At 35.9% G+C, this 24,364-nt stretch overlaps 1 protein-coding gene across 4 annotated transcripts in view; it reads right to left on the bottom strand.

Annotated features, from left to right (window-relative positions):
• ITPRID2 (ITPR interacting domain containing 2) overlaps window positions 1-24,364 on the bottom strand; it is a 39,281-nt gene that overhangs the window by 12,794 nt on the left and 2,123 nt on the right. For all 4 annotated transcript variants that reach the window (XM_036078851.2, XM_036078848.2, XM_036078849.2 and 1 more), the window contains exons 3-11: window positions 22,587-22,636; window positions 21,719-21,775; window positions 19,344-19,383; window positions 19,159-19,257; window positions 17,758-17,966; window positions 15,946-16,646; window positions 8,543-8,615; window positions 4,442-4,530; window positions 1,881-3,092 (exon numbers count right to left, since the gene is read on the bottom strand). In XM_036078851.2, coding sequence (XP_035934744.1) covers window positions 1,881-3,092; window positions 4,442-4,530; window positions 8,543-8,615; window positions 15,946-16,646; window positions 17,758-17,966; window positions 19,159-19,257; window positions 19,344-19,383; window positions 21,719-21,775; window positions 22,587-22,636 — 2,530 coding nt within the window. The remainder of the gene's footprint in view (window positions 1-1,880; window positions 3,093-4,441; window positions 4,531-8,542; window positions 8,616-15,945; window positions 16,647-17,757; window positions 17,967-19,158; window positions 19,258-19,343; window positions 19,384-21,718; window positions 21,776-22,586; window positions 22,637-24,364) is intronic.

The raw sequence follows: 24,364 nt of genomic DNA, 5'->3' as shown, positions 1-24,364 counted from the left end.
TCAAGAACAGCATCTGTCTCCTCGGGGTTGGGGAGTGGTGAGAAGATTAATTAGCTGAGTTACTGATGGGACATCCAAGAAGAGATGACCACACCCAGAGCAGAGTAACAAGCTGGTCTGGAAAGGTGCACCATGAGGGTGTAGCAGGACAGAGCCCTGGAAGCCCCGTGTTTCACATAATGACAGCTGAAAGGTTGGATATCCCCCTCACAGATAAAACTAACTACGATTTATAGGGAGGAAGAAGAAATACCCACATTTTGGTTAGACCAGAAATCATTAGGAGACAGTTGTCATAAGAATAAAATCTATATTTAAAAGAAGGTATACTTGGGGCGCCTGTGTGGCTCAGTCCGTTAAGTGTCAGGCTCTTGGTTTCGGCCTAAGTCATGATGTCAGGGTCCTGAGATGGAGTCCCACACTGGGCTCCATGCTCCGTGCTCCGTGCGGAGTCTGCTTGAGATTCTTTCCTCCCCGCTTCTCCTCCCTGCCCTTCCTGCCACTCCCCCCATGCTCAATCTCTCTCTCTCTCTCTCTCTCTCTGAAAAATAAATATTTAAAAGAAGGTATGCTTTACTACATAACTTAAGAAGTTGCGACTTGGGGCGCCTGGGTGGCTCAGTCAGTTAAGTGTCTGCCTTCGGCTCATGTCGTGATCCCAGGGTCCTGGGATGGAGCTCAGCATCTGGCTCCCTGCTCAACGGGGAGTCTGCTTCTCCCTCTCCCTCTGCCCCTCACCCCCACTCATGCTCTTTCTCTCTCAAAGAAATAAAATCTTAAAAAAAAAAAAAGGCTGCAACTTTCGGGGAGCCTAGGTGGCTCAGTCAGTTAAGAGTGTGACTCTTGATTTCGGCTCAGTTTGTGATCTCAGGGTCTTGAGATCGAGCCCCACATCAGGCTCTGTGCTGTGTGTGGAGCCTGCCTAATATTCTCTCTCTCCTTCTCCCTCTGCCCCTCTCCTCCCTCCCTCTCTAAAAAAAAAAAAAAAGAAGTTGCAACTTTCATTTTTACTTTCCTAGTGGTTTCCTGTCTATTATGTCATCATAAGAGATCTGTTACATACATTCTAAGCCTCCTGATTCCTAGCTGAACACTGTGATCATTACATTACACTGCCATTTTCATTTCCTCACTATCTAAACACAAGTAGCTTGGAGAGAGATTTAGGAAGGAAATGTGAAATGCAAACCTAAAGACAATTTAGTTATTTTCAAAGCTTTTTTGGGGAATTATTTCCAGCCCACTTAACGTATCTGAGAGCAATAATTTTAAAAGTGACAAGACACACAGACTATCCTTATTCAAATTCACACTTTACCTGATTTTTTTTCTTTTCTGGGGTAGTTCCAGTCTCTGAACCCAGTGGAAGCAGACTCGTTCTGTGCCAGGAGACCAGCACCAGGAGTCAGGAGATGGAGGGGAAAGCTTAGTCAGAGAGCATGAGCAGAACCAGGAGAACGCACGGCGACACAGAAGCTGAGGGGAGGGAAGCTTAGAAAGGAAAGAGGCGGTAAACACAGTCAAATGGCAGAGAAAAAGAGAGATAGTATTTGAGAGTGAAGATTTTTTTAATAATAGGGACAACCTAAGAAAAAGACCATGGAGAAGAGGCTAAAGAAGGGAGGCTATCTAATGAGCAAAATATCTTCTCTAGAAGGGAGGGAGATTACGAACAGAGAAATCAACCTTGTTCAGGACTAATTACAGCTACTCCCTTGAGACAGGAGGGCAGAGTATAGGAGGAGGGCAGGTACCCATAAGTTTAGGCATGTAAGAAAATGAAGCTGAAGTGGATCACGCCTGATGGGACTTAGTTTCTCAGTGAATTAAGAGGTGCTCAGAGCAATAAAAGAAAAAAAATATATATTTTTTTCTCATACCTGTGAAAGATTCTGCAGTGAGTTTCTAATATCATGCAATACTCTTCGCAACTGCATTTCGATGGCAGAAGGAGGGTTCACGGAGCACGCTCGGTAAGGGTAGGCAGCATGTCTGTGCGAGTTAGGACAGCCGAAAGGGGCAGCGAAGGCACTGCAGGTGGTGCCTGACATGCTGGGGACACTGTGAGTGCTCAGAGCTCTCATGTGCTCACACAGGGGCCTCTCCTGCCACTCGGAGTGGACAGAGTGGAGAGAACAGGCGGACTGAGAGACAGGTGCTGGAGCATACAGTGAGCAGGTAGGAGTCCTTCGATGATGGCATTCCTCTGGCCGGGTCACCTCACTCTGAGGGGCTTCTTCTTTCTTCACAGGTGACGGAGAGATGAAAATAGTGGATTTAACTAAAGACTGACCATCGTGCTCGATCACCTCTTTTCCTAATTCCTGCTCCTCTTCAGGTGTGTACTTATAGGTGAAGGAAGGTGGACTGCATCTGGTCTCCTTTCCTGGCGACAACCGGACATTGACAGAGGATACAACTCTTACTGGGCTCAATAAGGTGGTTGGTAAAGACTGAGACCTTCTTAGAGGATAGCCAGCTTTTGCAAATAAGTACCTCTGTTTTAAGAGATCTTTTGATTTTATCAAGCTACGCCCTACTCTTTGATGAGACAGACTGCAAACCTTCATTTGAGCTCTTTGCAAAGCTGTATTAACTCTGTCCACAGAAGAGGGAGGCCCGGTTGTATTTTCTGAGCCCTTCTCACTGCCTTTAGCTTCGATAGAAGCCAGTGACTTCAGAATATGGTGTGTGGTATAGTGGGCAAATTCACATTCGCTGCTTTTGTCCACATCACTGTCAGCACTTGCTTCCCTCAGCAGGTCCCCTGGCTGTGCTGGACACAAATCCTCACTCGTTTCAGTCATCTCAGTAATGTGATCTCCTGCGCTGCAGGTGGGCTGCGTGCTTCCTGCATTCTCCGCAGTTTCGCATTGGGGAAAATCCTGGCTATCTGGCCTTTTCTTAGCAGCAGCTGTTGCTGCCTTCTCTCTTCCCTTTGGGAGAGGGACGAGAGACTCCTCCTCTGATTCATTAAAATAAGGCTGATCTTGTGCTGTTGGTGTGACAAGGTCTTCACCAAATGAGGTGACTGTTGTCTCACTATCACAGCTATCAGCGCTACTCCCCATGGCCTGCAAGGACTCGGGAACCTGTGAAAGGAAAACACGTAGGAAGATGAAGAACTCAAATGGTAAAAAATACCAAACTGATGTGATCCCTCTGTATTTTCAGGGTCTCCCACCTTGGTTAGGGCCCTGGTACTAATCAAAACTGCTTTTCACTGCCCCTAATTGGCAACCCCTCCACTTTCTCACAAAGATTATTCCAGAACTTTACTATTTTCCATAGGTCCCCATCTCCTTTTCTTCCAACACATGACACTGAATCACTGAGAAGATGGACAAACGTTTCTTAACTTTCTTCCCTAACACCTACAAATGTTCCCATACCTCTCCCCACTCCTCTCTGTTCTGAAAGAAAATTGTCCTTTTTTTCAAAGCTAATCCTCCAATCTGTGCATCCAATCACATCCTCTCCAGGACTAGGTATCACTTCACAATTTTATCCCGGATTTTTCTGCCTCTTAGAGGCAGACTGTCCTCTTAGAGCTCTTTCCCTTAGCCAAGCAACTTCCCTGAGTCATTCCCATATGAGAAAGGCACAAAGACCTATCACCCTTATTTGAAAAAGGAGTCAACATTCCTATCTCCTCTTCCTTATCATTGATTTAATCTCCATTCATGCTTCTGCCTCATTTACTCCCTTAGAACCACTCAAACACTCACTTTCCAAAAAGCCAAATTCTTATCTTTCCATGCTCATGTCCACAGATTGCCTTTTAAAAAAAGGCTCTCCAACTCCCAGTTCTTCTGCCCACTGGATTATTCTTTCTGAGTCTCTTTCTCTTGTCCGTGTATCCCTCAAGTACGATGTTCCTAGAGGCTCTTTTGGGTTCTCTCTCTCTCTTACTCCACTTTTGTTTAAAATTTGCTTATAGATATTTTAAACACTTTCAAGATACTTGTGTATCTTTGCATACAAGGGTTCCACATAAACTCCTTAAGGATAAAGATGTGCCTGTTCTCTGGGTTATCTAACACACTCTAGCATAAAAGTCACATAATATTCAGCAAGCTACGTAACACAATTATTGTTAATTAAATAAACAAAACAATTACGGTAAAATACAGAAACAATTATGGGAAAACAGAAGAAAAATGCCAAACAGAATAATGATCAAAATAACCTGTTTACTGAAAGCCCAAAAATAAAGAAGGAGAAACTCTCTTTGTTTCTAATGTTCAGTCAGAGAGAGATGTATAATTAGTGAAAACTAAAACCTGTAGTCAAATGCTTAGATAACATCTACATCCTGGCATTTTTATTCTGCCATTTGAAAAATAAAGATTAGACAGATTCAGTCTTGAAATATATAGTTACTGAAAATTCACCAAAATATGAAGTTAATCACAGTGCCTACTACAATAGAAATTTTTACCTGAAGATGATTAAGGGAGAGGCAGTCTGTCGAATCTTCAGCAAAACCACTGCTATCAGAGTGCTGACTTGCAGTACGTAATAGATGATCTACCAAAAGAAATGTAGTTAGGCAAAACTGCTAAATATGACCGCACTGAAAAGAAAATATTACAGATATATGATTCCTAACAGATATACATATTGATTTCTTCTTAGAAAAATATGCATCACTTATGCAAAATGTGGCTTCAAAGCACAGGAGGTTAACTCGAATTCATCCCAAAACAGAATCAGGTCTATCAAAAATACTCAGCATTCAGTTGCTAATTAAGTTCCAGTGTTAATATATTTTGGTAAATCCAATTAATGTCTTATCTTTGGAGGACACCTGGCTGAAATAAAGAATAATGCTAATAAAAATAGAAATCCCAAAGTAAACCACTTCCATTAGTAGATATGTAAAGATATTTATAGCAGATGAAATTAGAAGTTTAAATGTAGTGTGTAAAAAGTTCTATTATTTTCCTAATAAGAAAATAAAAATATAACTAAGGTCCCAATAAATTAACTAATTCGCATGCCAGAGTACTTAAATGTTTCTGATATTCCAAATGATGCAAACATTTTTAAGTCATGAAACGATGATTTCCTAACAACTGCATGAAATTCAAATACATTCAACTGGTACATAATATTGTTAATCTTATAAAAACCCTGTCTGGTTTTTGGCCTGAAAACTCTAATTCCTGGTTAGTATAACCTAAAAACACTTCTTAAAGTAAAAAGGCCACCTAGGCACAGCAAGAATGATCACATGCCCATCCACACTGTAAGTAGAGGAGAGACTTTACAGCTACTAACATTTACTAGGGGAGAAGCTTCATGAGAAGGTCAAGTTCTGCAGAACTTCAAAAGCACCACGCTAAATAAAGTGTGTTTATCAAATCCACATTCAAGATTTGAATGACAGAACCTGATAATATGTTTGAATAAAATCCAAAATCAATTAAAATTCACCTGACTTTGAAAATTATCCCACTGTAGCCTCAGGTTCAATGTAGAGCATCACAGAATAGCATAATTTTTTCTCATCATAATTTAGAATAATTCTGTAATATTGTTTTGAAGTTAACAAAACGCATAATGAGATATAAGAAACTGATCCCTACCTTTGATAAGTCTAGGTAAACTGGAAGAGTTGTGAAACTGAACTGGAATAAGCTGTTATCACAGGTACTAATTATGCATTATATCAACTGAGAGAATGATTAACATCTTACATCAGAGCAATTATCACCATAATTATGTGTTTGCATGTCTTTTTTTTTAGACTATGAGTCTTCTAAGACAGAAACCTCATTTATTCTATTTTATATCCCAGTACCTAGAACAATTAAACAATAAAAAATATTTGCTGAATGAATCAATGATAACTTTCTCCTTAAAGCAAAAATAAAATTAAACAGTCACTTGAAGGATTTAGAAGTGAAACTGCCTATCTGGTTGGGCAAAGGGCAAATGCTGGAGGGCCTGGGGAAGCGAATGACTGGCTCGGCTCAGGTTCTCTCTGTGAGTCCTTTTCAATCTGCAGTGGACTACAGTCTGTGCGGAGCTCACCTCTGGGGTTAGCCCTGAGTTCACACACACTAGGTCAGAGCGTACACTACTCAGGCTTCAGAGCACGTGTTGGGCAGTGGAAAGAACAAGGAAGCCTGGGTTCAAGCTCCTACTTTATCACAATAAGCAGTGATCTTAGACACTCCACAAAACAAAATAGTTCTTCTATCTCACAGGGTTACTTCAGAAACTAAATAGGGTGTAAGCGAAACTATTCTGTAAACTGTAAATCACAATCTCTGTTCTTTAGTCACACATTTCACAAAACATAGTTCTCCGCAGAAAAAAGGTGGAATTAAAAACAATCAGACCTCTGTCCTAGCTGAAGATATTAAACATTATTTCTAATAAAAAACCAGGAAGTTAGAGCAAAACATTAAAGTTAGAACAAAACTGAGCATTTGTATTTGTCCAGTATCATAAACAAACAGAACACTTGTATACTCCACAAGATTAAAGAAAATTTGTTCATCTCTAATAAGGAAAATGTTTGACTGCTCTCTCAATATAGCTTACTGAATGTCAAAAGTTGACATGTCAAAAGTGAATGTCAAAAGTGACAAAAGTTGAGTCACTAAACCTCTCTAGGCTTCAGAATTTTTTTTTTTTTTTTTTAAGAGAGAGAGAACAGGGGTGGGGGGGTGGGATTCTGAAGAGAGGGAGAGAGAATCTTAAGCAGGCTCCATGCCCAGCACAGAGCTCAATATGGGGCTCAATCTCACCACCCTGAGATCATAATCTGAGCCGAAATCAAGAGTCAGATGCTCAAACGACCGAGCCACCCAGGCACCCGTAGGCTTCAGTATTAAATCCCAGGACTGGATATGAGATTAAGATTACTGTAACTTCGAAAGTCCTATGACTAAAGTGCAAAGTATTTTTAAGCATGTACTATATGCATTTTTACTAAACTTGTGAAATGAATATTTTACCAGAGATTCTAATTCTATCATCATTAACTAATCTAAGATACTTTCATATCACATTATCAAAATTTGATAGGCTATATTCAAAAATGATGAAAACACTATATTGTTCCCTCTCCCTCTCATGCAATATAAAACCATTTTATTGTTAATTTATACAAATGTGATTCATAAAAATGTTAACATTTTTACTTATACCACCAGAAGTAAGAGACTTCTTATTGGTAAGAGGGAGAAATTCAGATATGAATACAAACCACATTCTGTCTTTTCTACCACAAGGAGCCTGCTCTTGAAAGATCGTGAAATACTTGTATACCATTTTTAATCCCTTTTTTTGACGCAGGGCAAGCTGCTTTTTCCAATGTATCCCATGTCAACCAAACTAAAGGAAAAATTCCTTGATGACTGTGAACTGTTCTTATAGCTCAGAAACACATGCATATATTTATGGACTTAAAAAGGGGAAGAAAATTAAACAGGAAAGTTCTTTTTGTGTCTGACCAGAACTATAGTGACCTATCTTGTTTTTTAGTACCACAATGCAATAAAAGAAAAATTATATGCAAATTGTTCTTATGAAGTCATTTCAGAGATCAGAGGAGAATTAACATGCAATTTCCTATTCTAAGAACATACATATGAATCCTCGTTTAAAAAAACCAGGGTGGTTCAGCATGTGTAACCTTTAAAAATAAAGTCCTACCTTCAGTGGTCACTTTAACTTCTTTACTTCCTCTCTCCTTTTCTCTAAATCTCAAATGCTTTGTGACTTATGTAAACATCAGACATGTTTTTCTTGTTGCAAATTAAAAGTGAAAGAAATGGATTCAAAGGTTCTTTGGTCAATAATTAATAATTCAAGAGTACTACGGTATCTACAGCCACTCACCTTTGATCCATAGTTTGAATTTAACTTAACTAGCTTTAACCAGTATTGAGAGATTGGTATTTTTTGCTAGAGGCATATTCATGTATATACTTAGAAGACATGTTTAAATAATGAAAAGCAGAGGTGGATAATACAAGTGTGTATTTTGGGCGCCTGGGTGGCTCAGTCGGTTAAGTGCCCGACTTGATTTTGGCTCAGGTCATGATCTCAGGGTTGTGAGATCAGGCCCCGCCTCAGATTCCACATGGGGCGTGGAGCCTGCTGAAGATTCTCTCTCTCTCTCCCTCTGCCCCTCCCCACCTTGCTTGCACATCCACTCCCCAAAAATAAATAAATAAAATCCTTAAAAAAAAAAACAACCATGTATTTCAATAATAACCATGTAAAAAGTAGGCCTCAATCTGTTGTTCTATCGCTTCCCATCCAGCCCTTATGCAGAGTTGAAAATAATTACGAGTACAAAGAACTGCATTTCAGAATAAGCAAACTAAAATTATGTTATGAACACAAAAGTCTTCAAGAGCGTACAAAAAAATTCTATAAACAAAGTATAATGAAGCATACATACCTGTGTCTTTAACCTTCTTTTTACACTTATAGGTACTCAAATACTGATATATAAACACCTTTTCCAAATCAATTAATGACACTTGGTAATGTGCTTGGGAACTATTAGTCTACTTACCTCTTTTTGACTTCGTGAGACCTAGCTGGTAAGCAGCTGGAATGTGAGGAGCTTCTCCCTCTGTACTTTGAACCTAAAGAATGGTTTTAAGTAGTTAAAACTTGAAAAATATATGGCAAAGAAGAATACCTCTTGATAATTACTAAACAAATCAACATAACTAAAAGTAGGTACCAAAGTTTTATATTTAAAAAATGCAAAGCATCTTATCTCAAAATTGTGAGAGCGTCCCACATCTTTATTTTATAACCTATTTTCCAGTTAATGACAGGACTGCAAGTTTGTGGCTAGCAATGAAAAGTGACTACATGTATAAACTACTTCATTAAAAAAAAAAGTTGCTGGAGTGCCTGGGTGGCTCAGTCGGTTAAGCGTCTGCCTTCCATCAGGTCATGATCCCAGGGTCCTGGGATCGAATCCCACATCTGGCTCTCTGCTCAGTGGGGAGTCTGCTTCTCCCTCTTCCTCTGTGATCTCTCTCACTTTAGCACTCTCTCAAATAAATAAAATCTTAAAAAAAAAAAAAAGTTGCTATTAAATGAAAAATAGATTCCTAAGAAAAAGTTCTATAAATGTTAAAATTCAAAGTGTTAAGGCCAATCCAAGGATAAATGCCATGACTTTGCAGCAGATCACGATTGACACACAGTTCAGGCAATTACAAGTCTTGTGTCTTTAAAAAACTGTATATCATGCTCCCATTACAAAATTTTATAAAATCCCAAAAATTCTGAGCATCTCAAAAACCGAACTTGTATTAAGACTGCTTCGTCCTAATATAAGTGATCTTTTAAGACATAACTTGGGAGTTGTAAATAGAAAAGCATGTTTCATCACAGAACTAAAATGTTGAAAGATCTTAACCATAAATCCTCCCTGAAGCCCATATTCAGAGAAGTTATCGAACCCAAAAAAAGTGTTGTTTTTTTTTTATGATATTTTCCCCCCACCTGCACAACTACATAATTTAGGAATTTTCAGATTCTTTATTCACCACACCCATCCCATTCCCCAAATACTCAAATGTAACTAACTCTAAATTGAGATTAAACATTGGGAGAGGGAGAGACACTAATTCCTAACACTACTCGGTAATGATTAGTACTTAAAATAACAAATACCATCCTAGTAAAGTAGGCAAACTAGCCAAACAAGGTTTTCAACCTTGAACAAATGAGAAAGCAATTAGCAAACAGGTTTTAGGTAGAACCCTGGTAGTTTTGAGCTATGAACCCATCCATGAATAAGAAATATTCCACAGGAATGAGAGTGGAATGACAAACATGAAAAAAATCTCAAAGGTTAAAGATACTATTACCTAATTTAAAAACTGCTCTGATTTGTGGTATCTTTGTTCTGTACATTCCACGAATCCAAGGTTTACGAATCTTTTGAGAACTAAAACACACTGGTCTTTTAAAATCACCACCTATAAATTATTATGTAAAATAGTTTCTAACCTCTTTGTTATTACTGAAAAATTATATATATATTTTTCAAAGCAGCAGACATAAGTTCAACAGGAAAACCATTGTTATGCATGCAAGGAAACAAAATGCATTTTCTTTTTATATTCAACAAAAGGTCTATTATTAGTCTCTCTTCAAGCCTACCCTACTTCAAAGAGTTTTCTGTTAAAGTAAATATCAAACAGACCAAAGAAGTATAACAGAAATCCAAATGTCTCTTTAATTATATTCTAGGAATCTCAGTTTAGGCAGGGCATTATGATACACCAAACTATACTCTCTTTTTAAATGTAGAATTATCACATATTCTATTCCTTAGATTTATAAAATTAGTCACAAAATAACATGACTTTAATGAATATGTATCTTTAATATACTATCTTTCAAGATGCTACTCTATGGCAAAACAAAACAAAAAACTACAAAAACTACAAACTCTATAATTAGTTCAAAGAAAAGGGCCCTTAAAGAAAAGCTGAGAGGATCATCTTTTACTAATAAAATTACTAACATCAGGATTCTTCTTCCCCCCCTTACTCAATAAAATCATTAATCACTTGAAGACAGAAAACAAAACGACATGCTAGTGGTAACAGTTAAATTTCATAGCTTAGTATGTGTTATTACTGGTCACAGTTGTGTGAAGGAAAGCAGTCAAATTTGAGATGGAGTACAGCACAGAAAATTATGAAGCAAATAAAACTTGGATTTATTTATGTGGCAGGATACTCAACAGTTTCAAATCCTCAGTTGTGTTCTCATTTGCTACAAATTGCCTTTCATTAAATTAACTATAGCTAAATACTGATAACTGAATTGAGTAATGGAAAGTGGGTGTTCACTATACAATTTTCTTTGATCTCTGGGTTAAGTTTGAAACTTTTCGTAATAAAAATTACAAAAAAAAAAAGCCCACCACAACAAAACCACCATCCTAACCAAAATGATAAAATTGCTTGGTCTCAGTGTTTTGAGATTTAAAACTGTATGAAAATAGCTTTAAACTAAACCCATATTTAAAAGAGTTATTTCATTTTAGGGGCGCCTGGGTGGCTCAGCTGGTTAAGCGACTGCCTTCGGCTCAGGTCATGATCCTGGAGACCCAGGATCGAGTCCCGCATCGGGCTCCCTGCTCGGCGGGGAGTCTGCTTCTCCCTCTGACCCTCCCCCCTCTCATGTGCTCTCTCTCTCATTCTCTCTCTCAAATAAATAAATAAAATCTTTAAAAAAAAAATAAAAAATAAAAAAAATAAAAGAGTTGTTTCATTTTAAAAAATGTTTTAACAAAACATTTATTAAAACTCTATCTTTGTGAATCAATGTCCTGCTACCAGGGCAGGCACCTTACTTTGGTGGGGTTTTTGTTTTTGTTTTTTTTAACATGTCACATTTATCCTAATATACATCTTCCAGGCACAACACTATTGTGCTGTGTTCCATAGAGCTGCAATACATGGAATGTTCTAACTCAAATAACCCTTCCTCTAAGGTTTAAAGAGATATGTATAGCAGTTTTAAAAAAAGAAAATCAAAACTGGAGTTTTAGAAATTCTAATTTTTAAGGACATCTCAAAAAATTCAAATAAAAGCATTCTTTTTCTTTTTTTTTTTTTTTAAAGATTTTATTTATTTGACAGAGAGAGACATAGCGAGAGCAGGAACACAAGCAGGGGGAGTGGGAGAGGAAGAAGCAGGCTTCCCGCGGAGCAGAGAGCCTGATGTGGGGCTCGATCCCAGGACCCCGGGATCATGACCTGAGCCGAAGGCAGACGCTTAACGACTGAGCCACCCAGGCGCCCGAAAGCATTATTTTTCTAAAGAAGTAGTATGGCACCAGATGACTTGAGTTCTTGTCCAATGTCTGACACTGTCAGCGAGTCTGACCTTTACCAAGTGGTATGGTGTAGTCAAAAGTAGCAAGTTTATACAAAGACCCGAATTCAAGTCTTATTCATGCCACTTACTGGCTAAATGGCTTCAGATAGTTATCAGAATTATCTGGGACAATTATGTCAGTTTCTTTTAAACTGAAAAATAAAGACTAAAACTCCTACCTCACAGGTCCTTAGGATGATCAAATATTTTGCAACAGTAAAGTGGTAACGATTTACAACAGATCTCTCTCTGCTATCAACCAGGGACTCCCTACCCTGACATCCCTTTAGCCCTCCCCCAAGTAAGACACAGATATCAAAGGGAACATTACTATATCCCTCAGAAAGATGACAGAAAACCACTGCTGTCAAGTAATATCAAATGTTAGAGGAGGAAAAATGCTTCCTCATCTATAAAAGGAGGAAACTGGAGAATGAATTCAAAGATCTCTTTCTGTGCTAGTTTATTATTCTGTATTTGTTGCAAATTTTTATTTAAAAAAACCTTTCAGGTTTTACTTACAAGGTTTACTTTCTACTGTCAGGTAAATACTTATATAACAAAAGTTAATTTAAGTCTTTTAGATAAATGTCAAATAAAATTTGGTGGTTAATTGGACTTCAAAGAGACATGGGTGCATGTATCATGTGTTAGAGTTCATATCCTATTGCATTCTACTCTAAGACACAATGCTTGTCTTCAAAACACAGTCAAATTTGAAAGGCCAAAGGAACAACTTAACTATCTGTCAAGTATCTGACTGATTTCAGATTATTTTAACTCAGGCCAATAAATAAAACAAAAAAGAATTCTGAAACTCAATGACTAAAAATAAGGAGATACAGTAGTTAAATCAACAATCAGTGTAGAGACAGAATTAGAAACACTAAAACTTCAGTAGCTTAAAAAATTATATACACTTCTAGTAATAATACCTCTATTTGAATATAAATTTATTTGTAGAGTAAGACACAGAACAACCCATTTACAGAAATAAACAGCTAAAAGTTCTCTTTCTTTTAACATTTAAGTATGAGAAATTTTTCCTTTACACCTAAAAGATGAATAATTGCTTACTGAGTAGGATCATTTTGGTTTAACTGTGGATCCTTCATTCTATAAATCTATGGCTCTAGACTGTTACCAGGATGTATTTATTAAAAATAAGCTATTTTGAGAAGAACACAAGAATTATCTAGGAAAGTTATTAAGAATTAGAAAACTCGAGAGGAGGGTTTTACAACTTTTAGACACACTCGAACATTTTAAATAGTCTACAAAACATTTTTTTTATAAGGCAAACTGACTTCTAACTGAAAATAGTCTCTGGCCTTTATTTTTTCTTAACATGAGAAATAATCACTCTCACTCTCCAAGGACTGAGTCAGTCTTGTCATCTATTTAATTCCCCTTACGTTGAAATATTTCCTGTCTTTGTTCCTGGTGACTGTCAGAGCTTACCTTTGCCTCAGAGGGATTAGGCAGCTTCATGCACAGAGTCAGGTCTGCAACATTTTCTCCTACCTAGCTACCCAAAGCAGCAGGCATTCAGTTAATCTGTTTGAGAACTGGTTGACGGAGAGAAAGGGAGTGTCCTCTAACTTACGTTTATTTGCTGTTTTTACAGGAAGAAAGTTCCCAATAGGAATCAAACCTCAAGGGAAAGGAGTCTAAAAGAAAAACAGCAACAACCTACTTTGAATGGGATCTAAAAGTTTGCTTCAGTAAGACTGTTCTCTTCATTTGTCAGTATAATTCAAGTCACACTTGGGAGGAGAGGAAATTAAAGAAACACATTATTTCCTTTCTTTACCCATTGTTCTACAAGCTCTCTTTAAAGTTCCCAAAGGGATAAAAACACAGTTCTAGAAGGTTTTTATCCATGTTTTAAATACATCTGAAGAACAAGGATTCATTATCCTTAAAATTCCCCATATTTACAATGCAGCCATGGTTGATCATATCCATATATTCTTTTTTTGAAAACAAAGATCTATTATTCTTCAACCACCAATGCCTGTAATTTTGTACTTAAAAAAAAAAAGTTCACTTCCATTTGACATTACTTTCTTCATTAATTGCTTTTGCCAGTAGAGGGAGCAAAAAAAACAACAACAAAAACACCCCATACATTAAATTAAATGTTAACCTGCCACCAAAGCAGATCTCTCTAGTACTTTACAAATGTTTTACTTTATTTTTTTTCAAAGATTTTATTTGTTTATTTGACAGAGAGATAGACAGTGAGAGAGGGAACACAAGCGGGGGGAGTGGAAGAGGGAGAAGCAGGCTTCCCGCAGAGCAAGGAGCCCGATGCGGGGCTCAATCCCAGGACCCTGGGATCATGACCCGAGCCAAAGGCAGACGCTTAACAACTGAGCCACCCAGGTGCCCCACTTTAAAGACCTTCTGTGTATGACAGCAATAATTTTAAAAATATATGGTTTAAAATTCAGGAACCCTAGGAATTAAAAAGCAACGTCTAAGAGTGTCTTCTCATCCGAGTCACCAGTATCAGGTTTGCAAATATCTAACATAATTTGTTTAAATTTTCATACTCTGCTATTAAGTTAAAACAAGGAAACCCACTGACATATCTGACTGTCACAGAAGAGGGGCCCTAATGAAGGGCAAGTAGTTACACTTTAATTCTTAATGGTACGACATGTTCAAAACAAAACAAAGTCAAAAGGAATCAAACAGTGAAATAGAACAAAAAGAGGCTTTAATTTATGAAGCAGTCATCTTATGAACTCATTATAATGAGAAATATATTAGAAATTAAATAGGAGAGATATAAAGAATATGTAAAGAAATAAGGGGAAAAGAAGCTTACAAATAAACTATTTCAAAGGGCCGCTCCTCTCCCTTTTCATTTTTTAGTTAGAATTAAAATATTAAAAGATAAATTCAAAGACCACAAAAAAGATAAATAGCTATATCAGCAACAGAAATTTTGCAATAAATGAAAAATCTTCACTAATGTGAGAGATAAGTACTTACCAAGAGGACATTTATGGGCAGAATCAATTATCCCATTTTCCAACTCCCTAAAAATATGGCATGTGATTCTAAAATTACTGGGAGTAACTACTATATTACTAATGCTATTCTGTAATAAATTTTAAAAAGAAAATTGCACATTATGTAATTTCCGGCCGTAACTCTTCAACAGTATTCATGTGCCTCAGTTTCCTCATGTGTAAAATAAGACCAGCACTGCCTGCCTCACAGACTAAAGAGAAAAGTAAGGGCCTGGTACAAGTGCCTGCCACAAGGTAGGTCTTGATAAACGTCAGTTTCCTGTCTCCAGCTATGCAGTGCCAATCATAAGTATTAGCTCTGGCCATTCAAAAGTAGTTTTAGTTGACCTCATCGAAATGCATCTCTTTATCTTGCCCAATTTGAAATTTATGTAAATGAAGTAATATCTCTAGGTAGGAATAAAAAATAACCAAACATTGGTCTTCCGGGCTTGCAGAAACCATATTCAGTGGTGTTTCAAACCTTCTTTCTTGAGGTTCCCTATCCTCCCCTTCAGAAACATAGTATCCTCAGGTTCTTTCCAGTCCCATGCCAAAACCTATCCTTTTCAAAGCCTTATTCATACTTAACTTATCCTTTCCACTAAGATACTTTGAGAAAAGTGTGCCCAAAGGCACATAGCTATTTAGTGGCAAAAAAGAACTCAAACTTCTATTTGATTTCAGAGGCTGTGTTTTTAACTATTATGCAATATTGATTTTAATTTAAATATACTCTCTCAGGGCTTTCTCAGGGCATCAAAATCTTAAACTGAGAGAGAAAGGGGGTTAAAGTTCAAGTATCATCAGTGAATGACAGAGGATCTAGAGGAGCTGATGAACTCTCACATTACCCTGGCGATGCATAGTCCTATGACCAATTCTTGGTGAAACACAGAACTAAAACTTGAAAAGTCAAAATTAGGATGATTTTCTTCTAGTATAAATCTATTAGCTACCTTTGTTTTATAAACATCTTTTTGGTATTTTTTTCCTAACTCATTATTTGAAACAGGTCTCATGATATTTTACCCACCTCTTCCATTTCAAAGGAGTCCTTCTGCTGTGCCATTATATTTCTTATGGATGGGATCGTGAGCGGTGCACATGGCTCTTTTTCGTGTGTGGACACGTGGACACTTTTCACATCGTTGCCATTTTCCAGCTCACTGTGCCTGGACATGCTGAAATCGTTACCTAAATCAGATTCCATAATACCAGATTCCTCACCCAGTTTATTCACATGACTTTGCGTTTCTTCACTTTGTTCACTTTCAGTTTTTTGGTTAAAATTACTATTTGCTTCATCACAAAGTCTATCAATGTCAGCATTCTCCATAACACATGCTGAACTACCTGATACTTCTTCTTTAACTGTAGCCAACATAGAAGATGAGTCTTTCTTCTTTACAATTTTTTGAGACTTTTGATCATTTTTATTGCCACTTTCTTCCATCACTGAAACATTCAGGATCTTTCCTTTTTCAATTGCTGGGGAAGGACTACTACTTTCTCCTTTCTCTGTTTTATCAACACATAAATTTAGTTTTGATAGTGTTTTCATTAAACGATTTGCAGTGTTACTTCGGGTTAAAGGTGGAGGTGAGTCTGTCTCCTTGTTAGAAGTCACTGAAGACATACTTCCAATTCTCTGGAGGGGAGTCCCAGAGACTTGAGAATATAAAGAAGAAAATGCATTGGCCACGGTAGTAAGCACTTCAATTTGACGGAAACGACCTACAAAAAGGAAACAATGTTAATTATATATATATTTATCTGTTTATATATTTATACATATATTAAACTATTAGTACTTTCCAGAATGCCAATAATTGAACTTAGATCACAAAGATTATAAAAGCACAACTTTTTTCCTTATCCAACATTTAAAAGTTCTCTACATTTACTGGGAAGAGGGAGGAAGATATTTCACTCTAAGCACTAGAATTTATGTTTTAAGAATTTAAGAATTTGGGCGCCTGGGTGGCTCAGTTGGTTAAGCGACTGCCTTCGGCTCAGGTCATGATCCTGGAGTCCCTGGATCGAGTCCCACATCGGGCTCCCTGCTCGGCAGGGAGCCTGCTTCTCCCTCTGACCCTCCCCCCTCTCATGTGCTCTCTCTCTCATTCTCTCTGTCTCAAATGAATAAATGAAGAAAATCTTTAAAAAAAAAAAAAAAAGAATTTAAGAATTTATGTTTTACGATTTAAAATCAGAAAGAAGCACAAAGCATGACAACTCTGAATTAAACAGAATGGACTGGCTATTGATCTACAGCTGTGATTCTATTTTTAAGTCTTTGACTCCATTAAGACTCTTGCAAATGTTCTCCCAAGAAAATGTACATAAATTTGTATTTTATACCTAATTGTGGGGAAGGGAGGAGGTAGGATTGGATTTATAGATCTCTTAAAGCTGTTCTAAGGACCACCTAAGATCCCATTTTTGGAACTTCTGTGCAACAGAGAAAAATAAGATATAATATAAATAAAAATTATCAAATTAGCCATGCTATTTTAGATTTATAGAAAAACACCTAAAATTGACTGACTTTATTTAATAGTAACAAGCCACTCCCCTACTTCTTTCCTTTTTTGAACATCAGCAATTTGGGGATAAGTTTAAGATAAGCACAAGGTTCTACATGTCAGTTACAGTAACACTTAAGTCAAGAATGAGGAGAGGGGGAAGTTAACTTCTATAAATAGAATAATAAAAATTCAGAATAAGTAAAATAGCTATTGTGTTAACTTCAATAATTAAGTTTCCAGTGCTATTCCTAAAAATTAGTAAGGCTTTAAAAAAATAAGACCATCTCACTGTGGATGTTAATATTTAAAAACCTTACTTGTTAAAGCGTAATTTGGGTTTTCTACTTCCATCCGTTGCATCTGAGCACTCAAAAATACTTTAATGTCTATCCCTCTGGCAAATGATGATGAATTAAAAAATCTGGAAGGAATTTTAGAAGCAATATCTGGTTCATCTCGTCCAAATCCAAGATTATAAAGAATTTCTTCAGGATCTTCCTCATAAAGTTCCAACAATTCTGAAACACTACAAAAAAAAAAAAAAAAGAAAAGAAAAAAAAGAAACACCAAGATATAAAATAAGTTTATAGTCACATCACATTATAAAAAAGAGCTTCTGCTCTTTACACCATTATTTATTTCAGCATCTTTATATACTGTGTACTAAATGTGATATAGAAGTCTTAAAAAGAGTCCATTCAAAAAAAAAAAGTCCATTCTTTCAAACTGTTAGGACTGGAAAAAAAAGCTGGTCCCTGAGCAGATACTCAGCAAGACTCCCAAAATGCTTCCTCACCTTATTTTTTTTGTCATTTTAAGAGTCCCAGTAAAGCAGCTAAAACAATTAGAGGACAGCTGAGGTAGAATAAGGAATAAACAGATTAAGAAAGAAATGAAAAGGAAAAAACACACAAGGAAGCTGGTAGCACAGGACATGCTGCAGAACTGAGGTTTTCTGCTATCTTGGCTGTCATTGAAGATGCAATACAGGTAACAAGCTGAACTCAGAAAGGGAGGGAGGGGCCTACTTTCAAATTTTCTCTAACCACTTTCACTCAGAAGTAGGAGGAGTAAGGTATGGAGAGAATGGGTTACTCAAAGGTAAGTTCTTGCTCTGATTCTGTTGGGAATTAAGCATTTCTTATCTCTTCTTCCTCATATCAGTGATAATCCACCTTCGGAGATTGACTGAGGAAAATGTTAGAGATGAAACTTGAACTGAAGAAAATTTCAATTTGTTTCAGAGAAAATGCTCAGATTCCAGTACAATAATCTGCATAACAATTTAAACTGGTCCCACAGGCTCACGTACTTGCCTATTTTAATATATATTTTGAAGAACTTTGATTTAATATGTTGAAGATAAATAAATCTATGCTTAAATATCAAACTTTATATTAGAAAGGTTTATTCTGATTTTTTGTTACAGTAACTCAAGACCCTAAAAAAAATGGAGAATTTTGGAAGAAGTTATTCCACTATGGACTTCCTCTTTCAAGTTGTTGATAGGGCTCAAAATACTCACCATAACAGGAATTCCAGCAGCATTATAAACACATTTGCTTTTTTTTAATCTTAATTTTTTTTAAAAAAGCAATGAATGAAACATTTTGGATTCTTTTTGATTTCATACTATCAAGCCAAATCCAAGACTGAAAAAGTGTGAGTAGGTCATCTATAACACAATGTAACTGTAGTATAATTTCAGAATAAGTTACCTGGAAACTGTCCCACTACTTTTCCCAGATCCAGTGGAATTCATACTTCTCCCTTTCTGATGAAACTGTAGTCTTCTCTCTTTGGCCAAGATATTATTGCTATAAACAACATTAGATTATATAAAACCTTATTTTCATAAATGTTCTTCATTTTTGAAAAGAGAACAAAGAGCACAGCTACGTACCAGTTTTCAATTTGAGTATCTGTTTCATGGAGGTGGTTGGCTACAGGTAAAAGAATAAATGCAGAGCAGAATTGTTAGAACAGTAACTACTGTGATACAATCATCAAGAAAGCAGATTAGCCAAATATTACAGCTAAATGCCTAATATCCCAAACCCTTGTCTTGGTTCATTAAATCTGCATCATTAAAAGTAACATACAGATCGATACGAACAGAACCAGTAGCTTCAGGAAACCAGTTTTCATTTGTTAGCAGTGTGTAAAACTACGCCCTTCACTGAATGTTTAAAATAAAAGACTTACAGATAACCAATTAAATTTCTTTCATAGTTAGAAACAAATAGTAAGAAGATATACAGCATCTGTAGTAAATGTGATTCTAATTAATAAATTTAAAAGCTGTTACTAGAGAAGACCTTAAGAGCAAAATCATGATTTAGCATTATTTAAGTGTGGCAACAATATACATAAATTCTTACTGTGGTTTTTCAAAGGCTAAAAATTCATCCCAGTTACAACCAATTTTTCATGTATCTACTTTGAAAATTTCTATTCATTTCAAAATAAGCTTTCTTAAAAAATTACTTTTTAGCTTTATTCCAGACTTATAAGTTTTAAACAGATAAGTATTGTTAATGTTAAGTTTAAAGTGAGTTAAACTGACTGCATTTAACTTTTATAGCAAATACAAAGAATGAAAATAATTACAAACGTATCTATTTCAGTATACCAGATTTTTTTTTTACTTCTGATCTACAAAGTCATGGCAATTTGTTATATTTCTTTGTACATCCACTCAGAAAGGTGCCTAACACATAGCATTCAATAAATATTTACTGAATGAATGAAAATAATCTTGAAAATTTTTCAGTAAAACAACACAGTATTTCCATTCTTTTCTGGAACTTCCTTTTAGGTTCTGGTTTCCAATAAACTCACTCAATATGGATGAACAGGTAGAACAGAAATGATTTTTAGGGCAGTGAAAATCCACTTATGATATCATAATGATAGATACATGTCATTATACATTTGTCTAAACCACAGAATGTACGACCAAGAGTGAACCCCAATGTAATCTATGGACTTCGGGTAATGATGATGCCTCGTTACAGGTTCATCACACCATTCTGGTGGGGGACGTTGATAATGGGGGGACGTTGGTAAGGCAGGAAGTACAGGGAAAATCTCTAAACCTTCCCCTCAATTTTGTGAACTTAACCCTGCTCTAAAAAAACAAATTCTAAAAAAAATTCCGTATTGTGAAATTAAGGCAGATATCAAAAGTGCTATTTACAGTAACACTGAAATGCATTTTAGTAAGGGTGGACAGTATGCTCAACTGTACTAATTGGGAAGCAGTAAGTTTAACCTCTTTACAGAGTTTATTCCTTGAAAGCACACTAACTGAAATAATAAAACCTCATATATTCACATACTCTAGAGTTAGAAGGTTAGAAGGTCCTAAGTAAGTAATCTACCATAGAGTCTTACTTAAAACAGTAAAAGATCAAGGACACTATATTCAATGGATAAATTCATCATTCATCATTATAATTTAAAAGATTTACATTTTAAATCTTTTATAATTTGAAAAGATTCAATAAAATTTTTAATTATTTAATTTGAAAAGATTTAATAAAATCCTTAGTTCTTTTTGATAAAAAACACATTCATAACCCAGCTACACAGCTACTAATAATCTCCCAATACCAGTAAAATAATAAAGTAATAAAAATGTTTAATTCTACATTGTGGAAAACTTTACTATATAAATCCACTGACTAGATAATAACAACTGTGAAAATTTAAACATGGCACAATGCACTTTTAAAATATTAATGCAGTCTGGAATAGACATCAGCGTAATGATTTCTAATTAAATTCTAATAACTCTATTTTGTTTTTGTCCTTTAGCGTTCTAAAAATCTGGAAAAGGAGGAAGGGGAAAAGACAGGAGACACTTGAATGCAAAGAGAAAGACAAGCCGCAGCTGTGTCTGACATAAGGCGACCTCACACTAAAAATAAGCTTCACTTTAGTCTTCTCATGTATAAATATTTAAGTTTCCTTCCTTCTGGCGGGGCAATTCTTCCCTCAGTTCTATGACTATTGTTTGCCCCTAAACAGTTCCTTTAAGCAATTAAGTCCAAGGAAGACATGGACATTTCACAATGGTTTTCAGAGCCATTTCTACATGTATCCTACAAGCTCTGACTAGATTATTAACATATAAAGGTTCTATAAAGTGCGTCTGAGCCATTTTCAAGACTTTTAACTTTGGCTCTAAGGACTGTACACCTGAAAGCACTCAACTTTTTTTTTTTTTTTAATTTTAAACCTGTATAAAAATACAGTTCTTCCAAACAAATGTACCTTCAGCTCCCAAAGACAAATCATCTTCAAAACTGCCTCCATTTCTCACAAGCACACCTGAAAGAAACATTAGAAGACTCATCCTGGTGTTCTGTTCTGGACCCCCATATAAAATCATAGTTTTAGCTAAAGCAAATTGACCAAGCAAAAAATAAGATACAATAAAGTATTTCAAACCTGAATGTACTCATTATTCTGATTATATTATTTCAAAAAGCAAGTATAAGCTTTACTTTATCACAAACAAACCATGATTTGCAGCCAGGTAAAGTTGTTAAAAGCCCTGATATAAGCTATTTTATACTTACTATGTCTTTGAAGATATTCATTTAGCTAACATCTTATCCAAGAGTTTCATGGAAAATCAGATACCGGAGCAATCATTCCTTTTACCTCCCTTAACAGTCAGGAGCTCAAGCTAGACTTTCTAATACTGTAAGTATTTTTTATATGCCTTGCCACAACCTGCACATTGTTGTACTTGGAACTTTAGAATTCTGTCTTGCACAGCTGGTAAAATTTCAGGTATGGCAATTTCAGTTAATGTAAGCAAAGAAATGCTGCACGAAAGCTGACCCAGTTCACTCAATATTTCCCTTATGTTTACATATCATATTTCTACATTTAATTAATCTTCATAATATCTAACTAGACAAAAATAAGAGTTTCACACTGTGTAAAGGTTTAGTAATTTGCTTGAACTATTCACTGTTTTATGGTTTATGACAAGGTTTCTTTCTTTTGGCTTTTCTCTTAGAATGGCATATTTTGTAAAATGAACATTACTTTTATAATTTACATATGTATACATTCACTCTTAAATAGGGCTCTCATAAAGAACAAATTTAGAAAGGCAACTTTATCTTACCCTTGAGCGTATTACTGCTTTGCTCATCCAGTGAGGCTCCCAAAGGGGTACTGAAACCACATAAATATATAAACCTTAGTCTTAAAAAGCTATCTGGAGAGTTGTTACTGCACAACTTTACATTTAAAGGATCATAGCCAAGCAAGCTTCTAATCACAGTTTAACTCTCCTCCCCAAACACAAAAGGAATGCAAGAGTATTACATAAGTAATATCCTACTAACTAAGCAAACACCTATCCTCAAGTCAGTTCACCAGGAATGATTTAATCACACATCTGATCTGCCAGCAATTAAGAGCAAGAATTGTAATTACAAATGATATTAATTAGCATTTTCTTTACAAAAACAGAAAAAGAGAATGTCAGCAGGCATTAAGAAAATGTCTGCTCCCCTCAATCCCTTCCCTAGAAACAGGAAACAGAATTAAAACAAATCTTTAATAAAATTTAAAAGTCAGAGTCTAGTTAGAAATAAGGCTCAACAGTTTTTTTAAACCTCATCTGTCAGACCTATCACCAGCACTTTAGAGCATCTCTCAGTGCCTCCCTTACCCCAACTATCTTTTTTGGTCTAAATGAAGAAGCTTAAGATTTTTTTTTCTGTTTTTAAACTATGAAATACATATATCTTCATTTAACTCTAAAAACTAAGAAGTTGGCTTGAGAATCAACCTTAAGAACCAGCCACTGCTAAAATTCTTTCACATTCTTCCCGTTCAAACACAGATAACTTAGAAATCTTTTTTTAACGTGAAAATGAAAATGTTTTTCATTTCTTTCTCAAAACTAAATTTATATTAAGAAACACTTTTATTTTGAAAGTTCTGTTTTGTGATTTGAATTTTTCATCAGTAACAGTTTATACCTGTTACAAATTCACATCAAATATGGGATCATAAAAATATCAGTCTCAAAAAATATTATTGAAATGACAATTTAATGTTAAAACTTTCTGCAAGCAAATATAAAAGCAGTGGCAGTTCTTTGAAAATTAGTGCTTTTGAAAAATGTAAAAGAATCACAACTACCATAAAGACAATAAAAACTTTGAGCTAAGTTTTTGCATATATTTTAATAAAACTGGAATTTATGCCTTTATAAAGTCCTTCTTCTTCCCTGGGCTACTTTCTTAGGACAAAACACTGTTTTACTCCTGCAGATGTCTCTATGCGTGGGTGCCCTAACAGAAAATGGCAAATAAAGAGAATATAACTGCCACTCTCCTTCAGAAACAAGTTTCTCACCCTTACAACGGCTCTCTTCCAAATTCTCTCAAAAACTATCCTTTCTTAGATGTTAATTCAAGCAATTTATTTCCACTTAGTTAAAAAAGTGATTATCAAAATAAAGGACCCCCCCCTCCCCCTTAAAGTAATGACAAATAGTATCTTTATTCAGGATATGGACATCAATAAGAAAAAAAAATGAGAATGTATCAAGGGGAAAAAGCTAGCTTTAGATCACTTATAATGTACAAAGTAGGTAGATGCCTAACTCTGAGAAGGATCCTAAACTGTTATAGAAAAAAAAAAACTACAGTTGCATATATCCTAGCAGTGAAATCTGTGATAATACAGCTAACATTACAAGACTATTTGTTTTAGCTTTCCCAGGTACAAATGAATGCCCCTTTTGTACAAAATAGGTGCAACTGTAAGGAACAAGAAGGAAATCTATGCAGGAAACCTATGAGGGAAGGAGCAGCAGACTATAGAATCTGCCTACATAAGATTAGCAACAAAACTTTTGGAATTTTCAGAGATGATATGTCTGATGAG

This window comes from Halichoerus grypus, chromosome 4, assembly GCF_964656455.1.
Source record: "Halichoerus grypus chromosome 4, mHalGry1.hap1.1, whole genome shotgun sequence".
NCBI lineage: Eukaryota > Metazoa > Chordata > Mammalia > Carnivora > Phocidae > Halichoerus > Halichoerus grypus.
The sequence above is the reverse complement of the archived record's forward strand: the minus strand, read 5'-3'. Positions and strand labels throughout refer to the sequence as shown.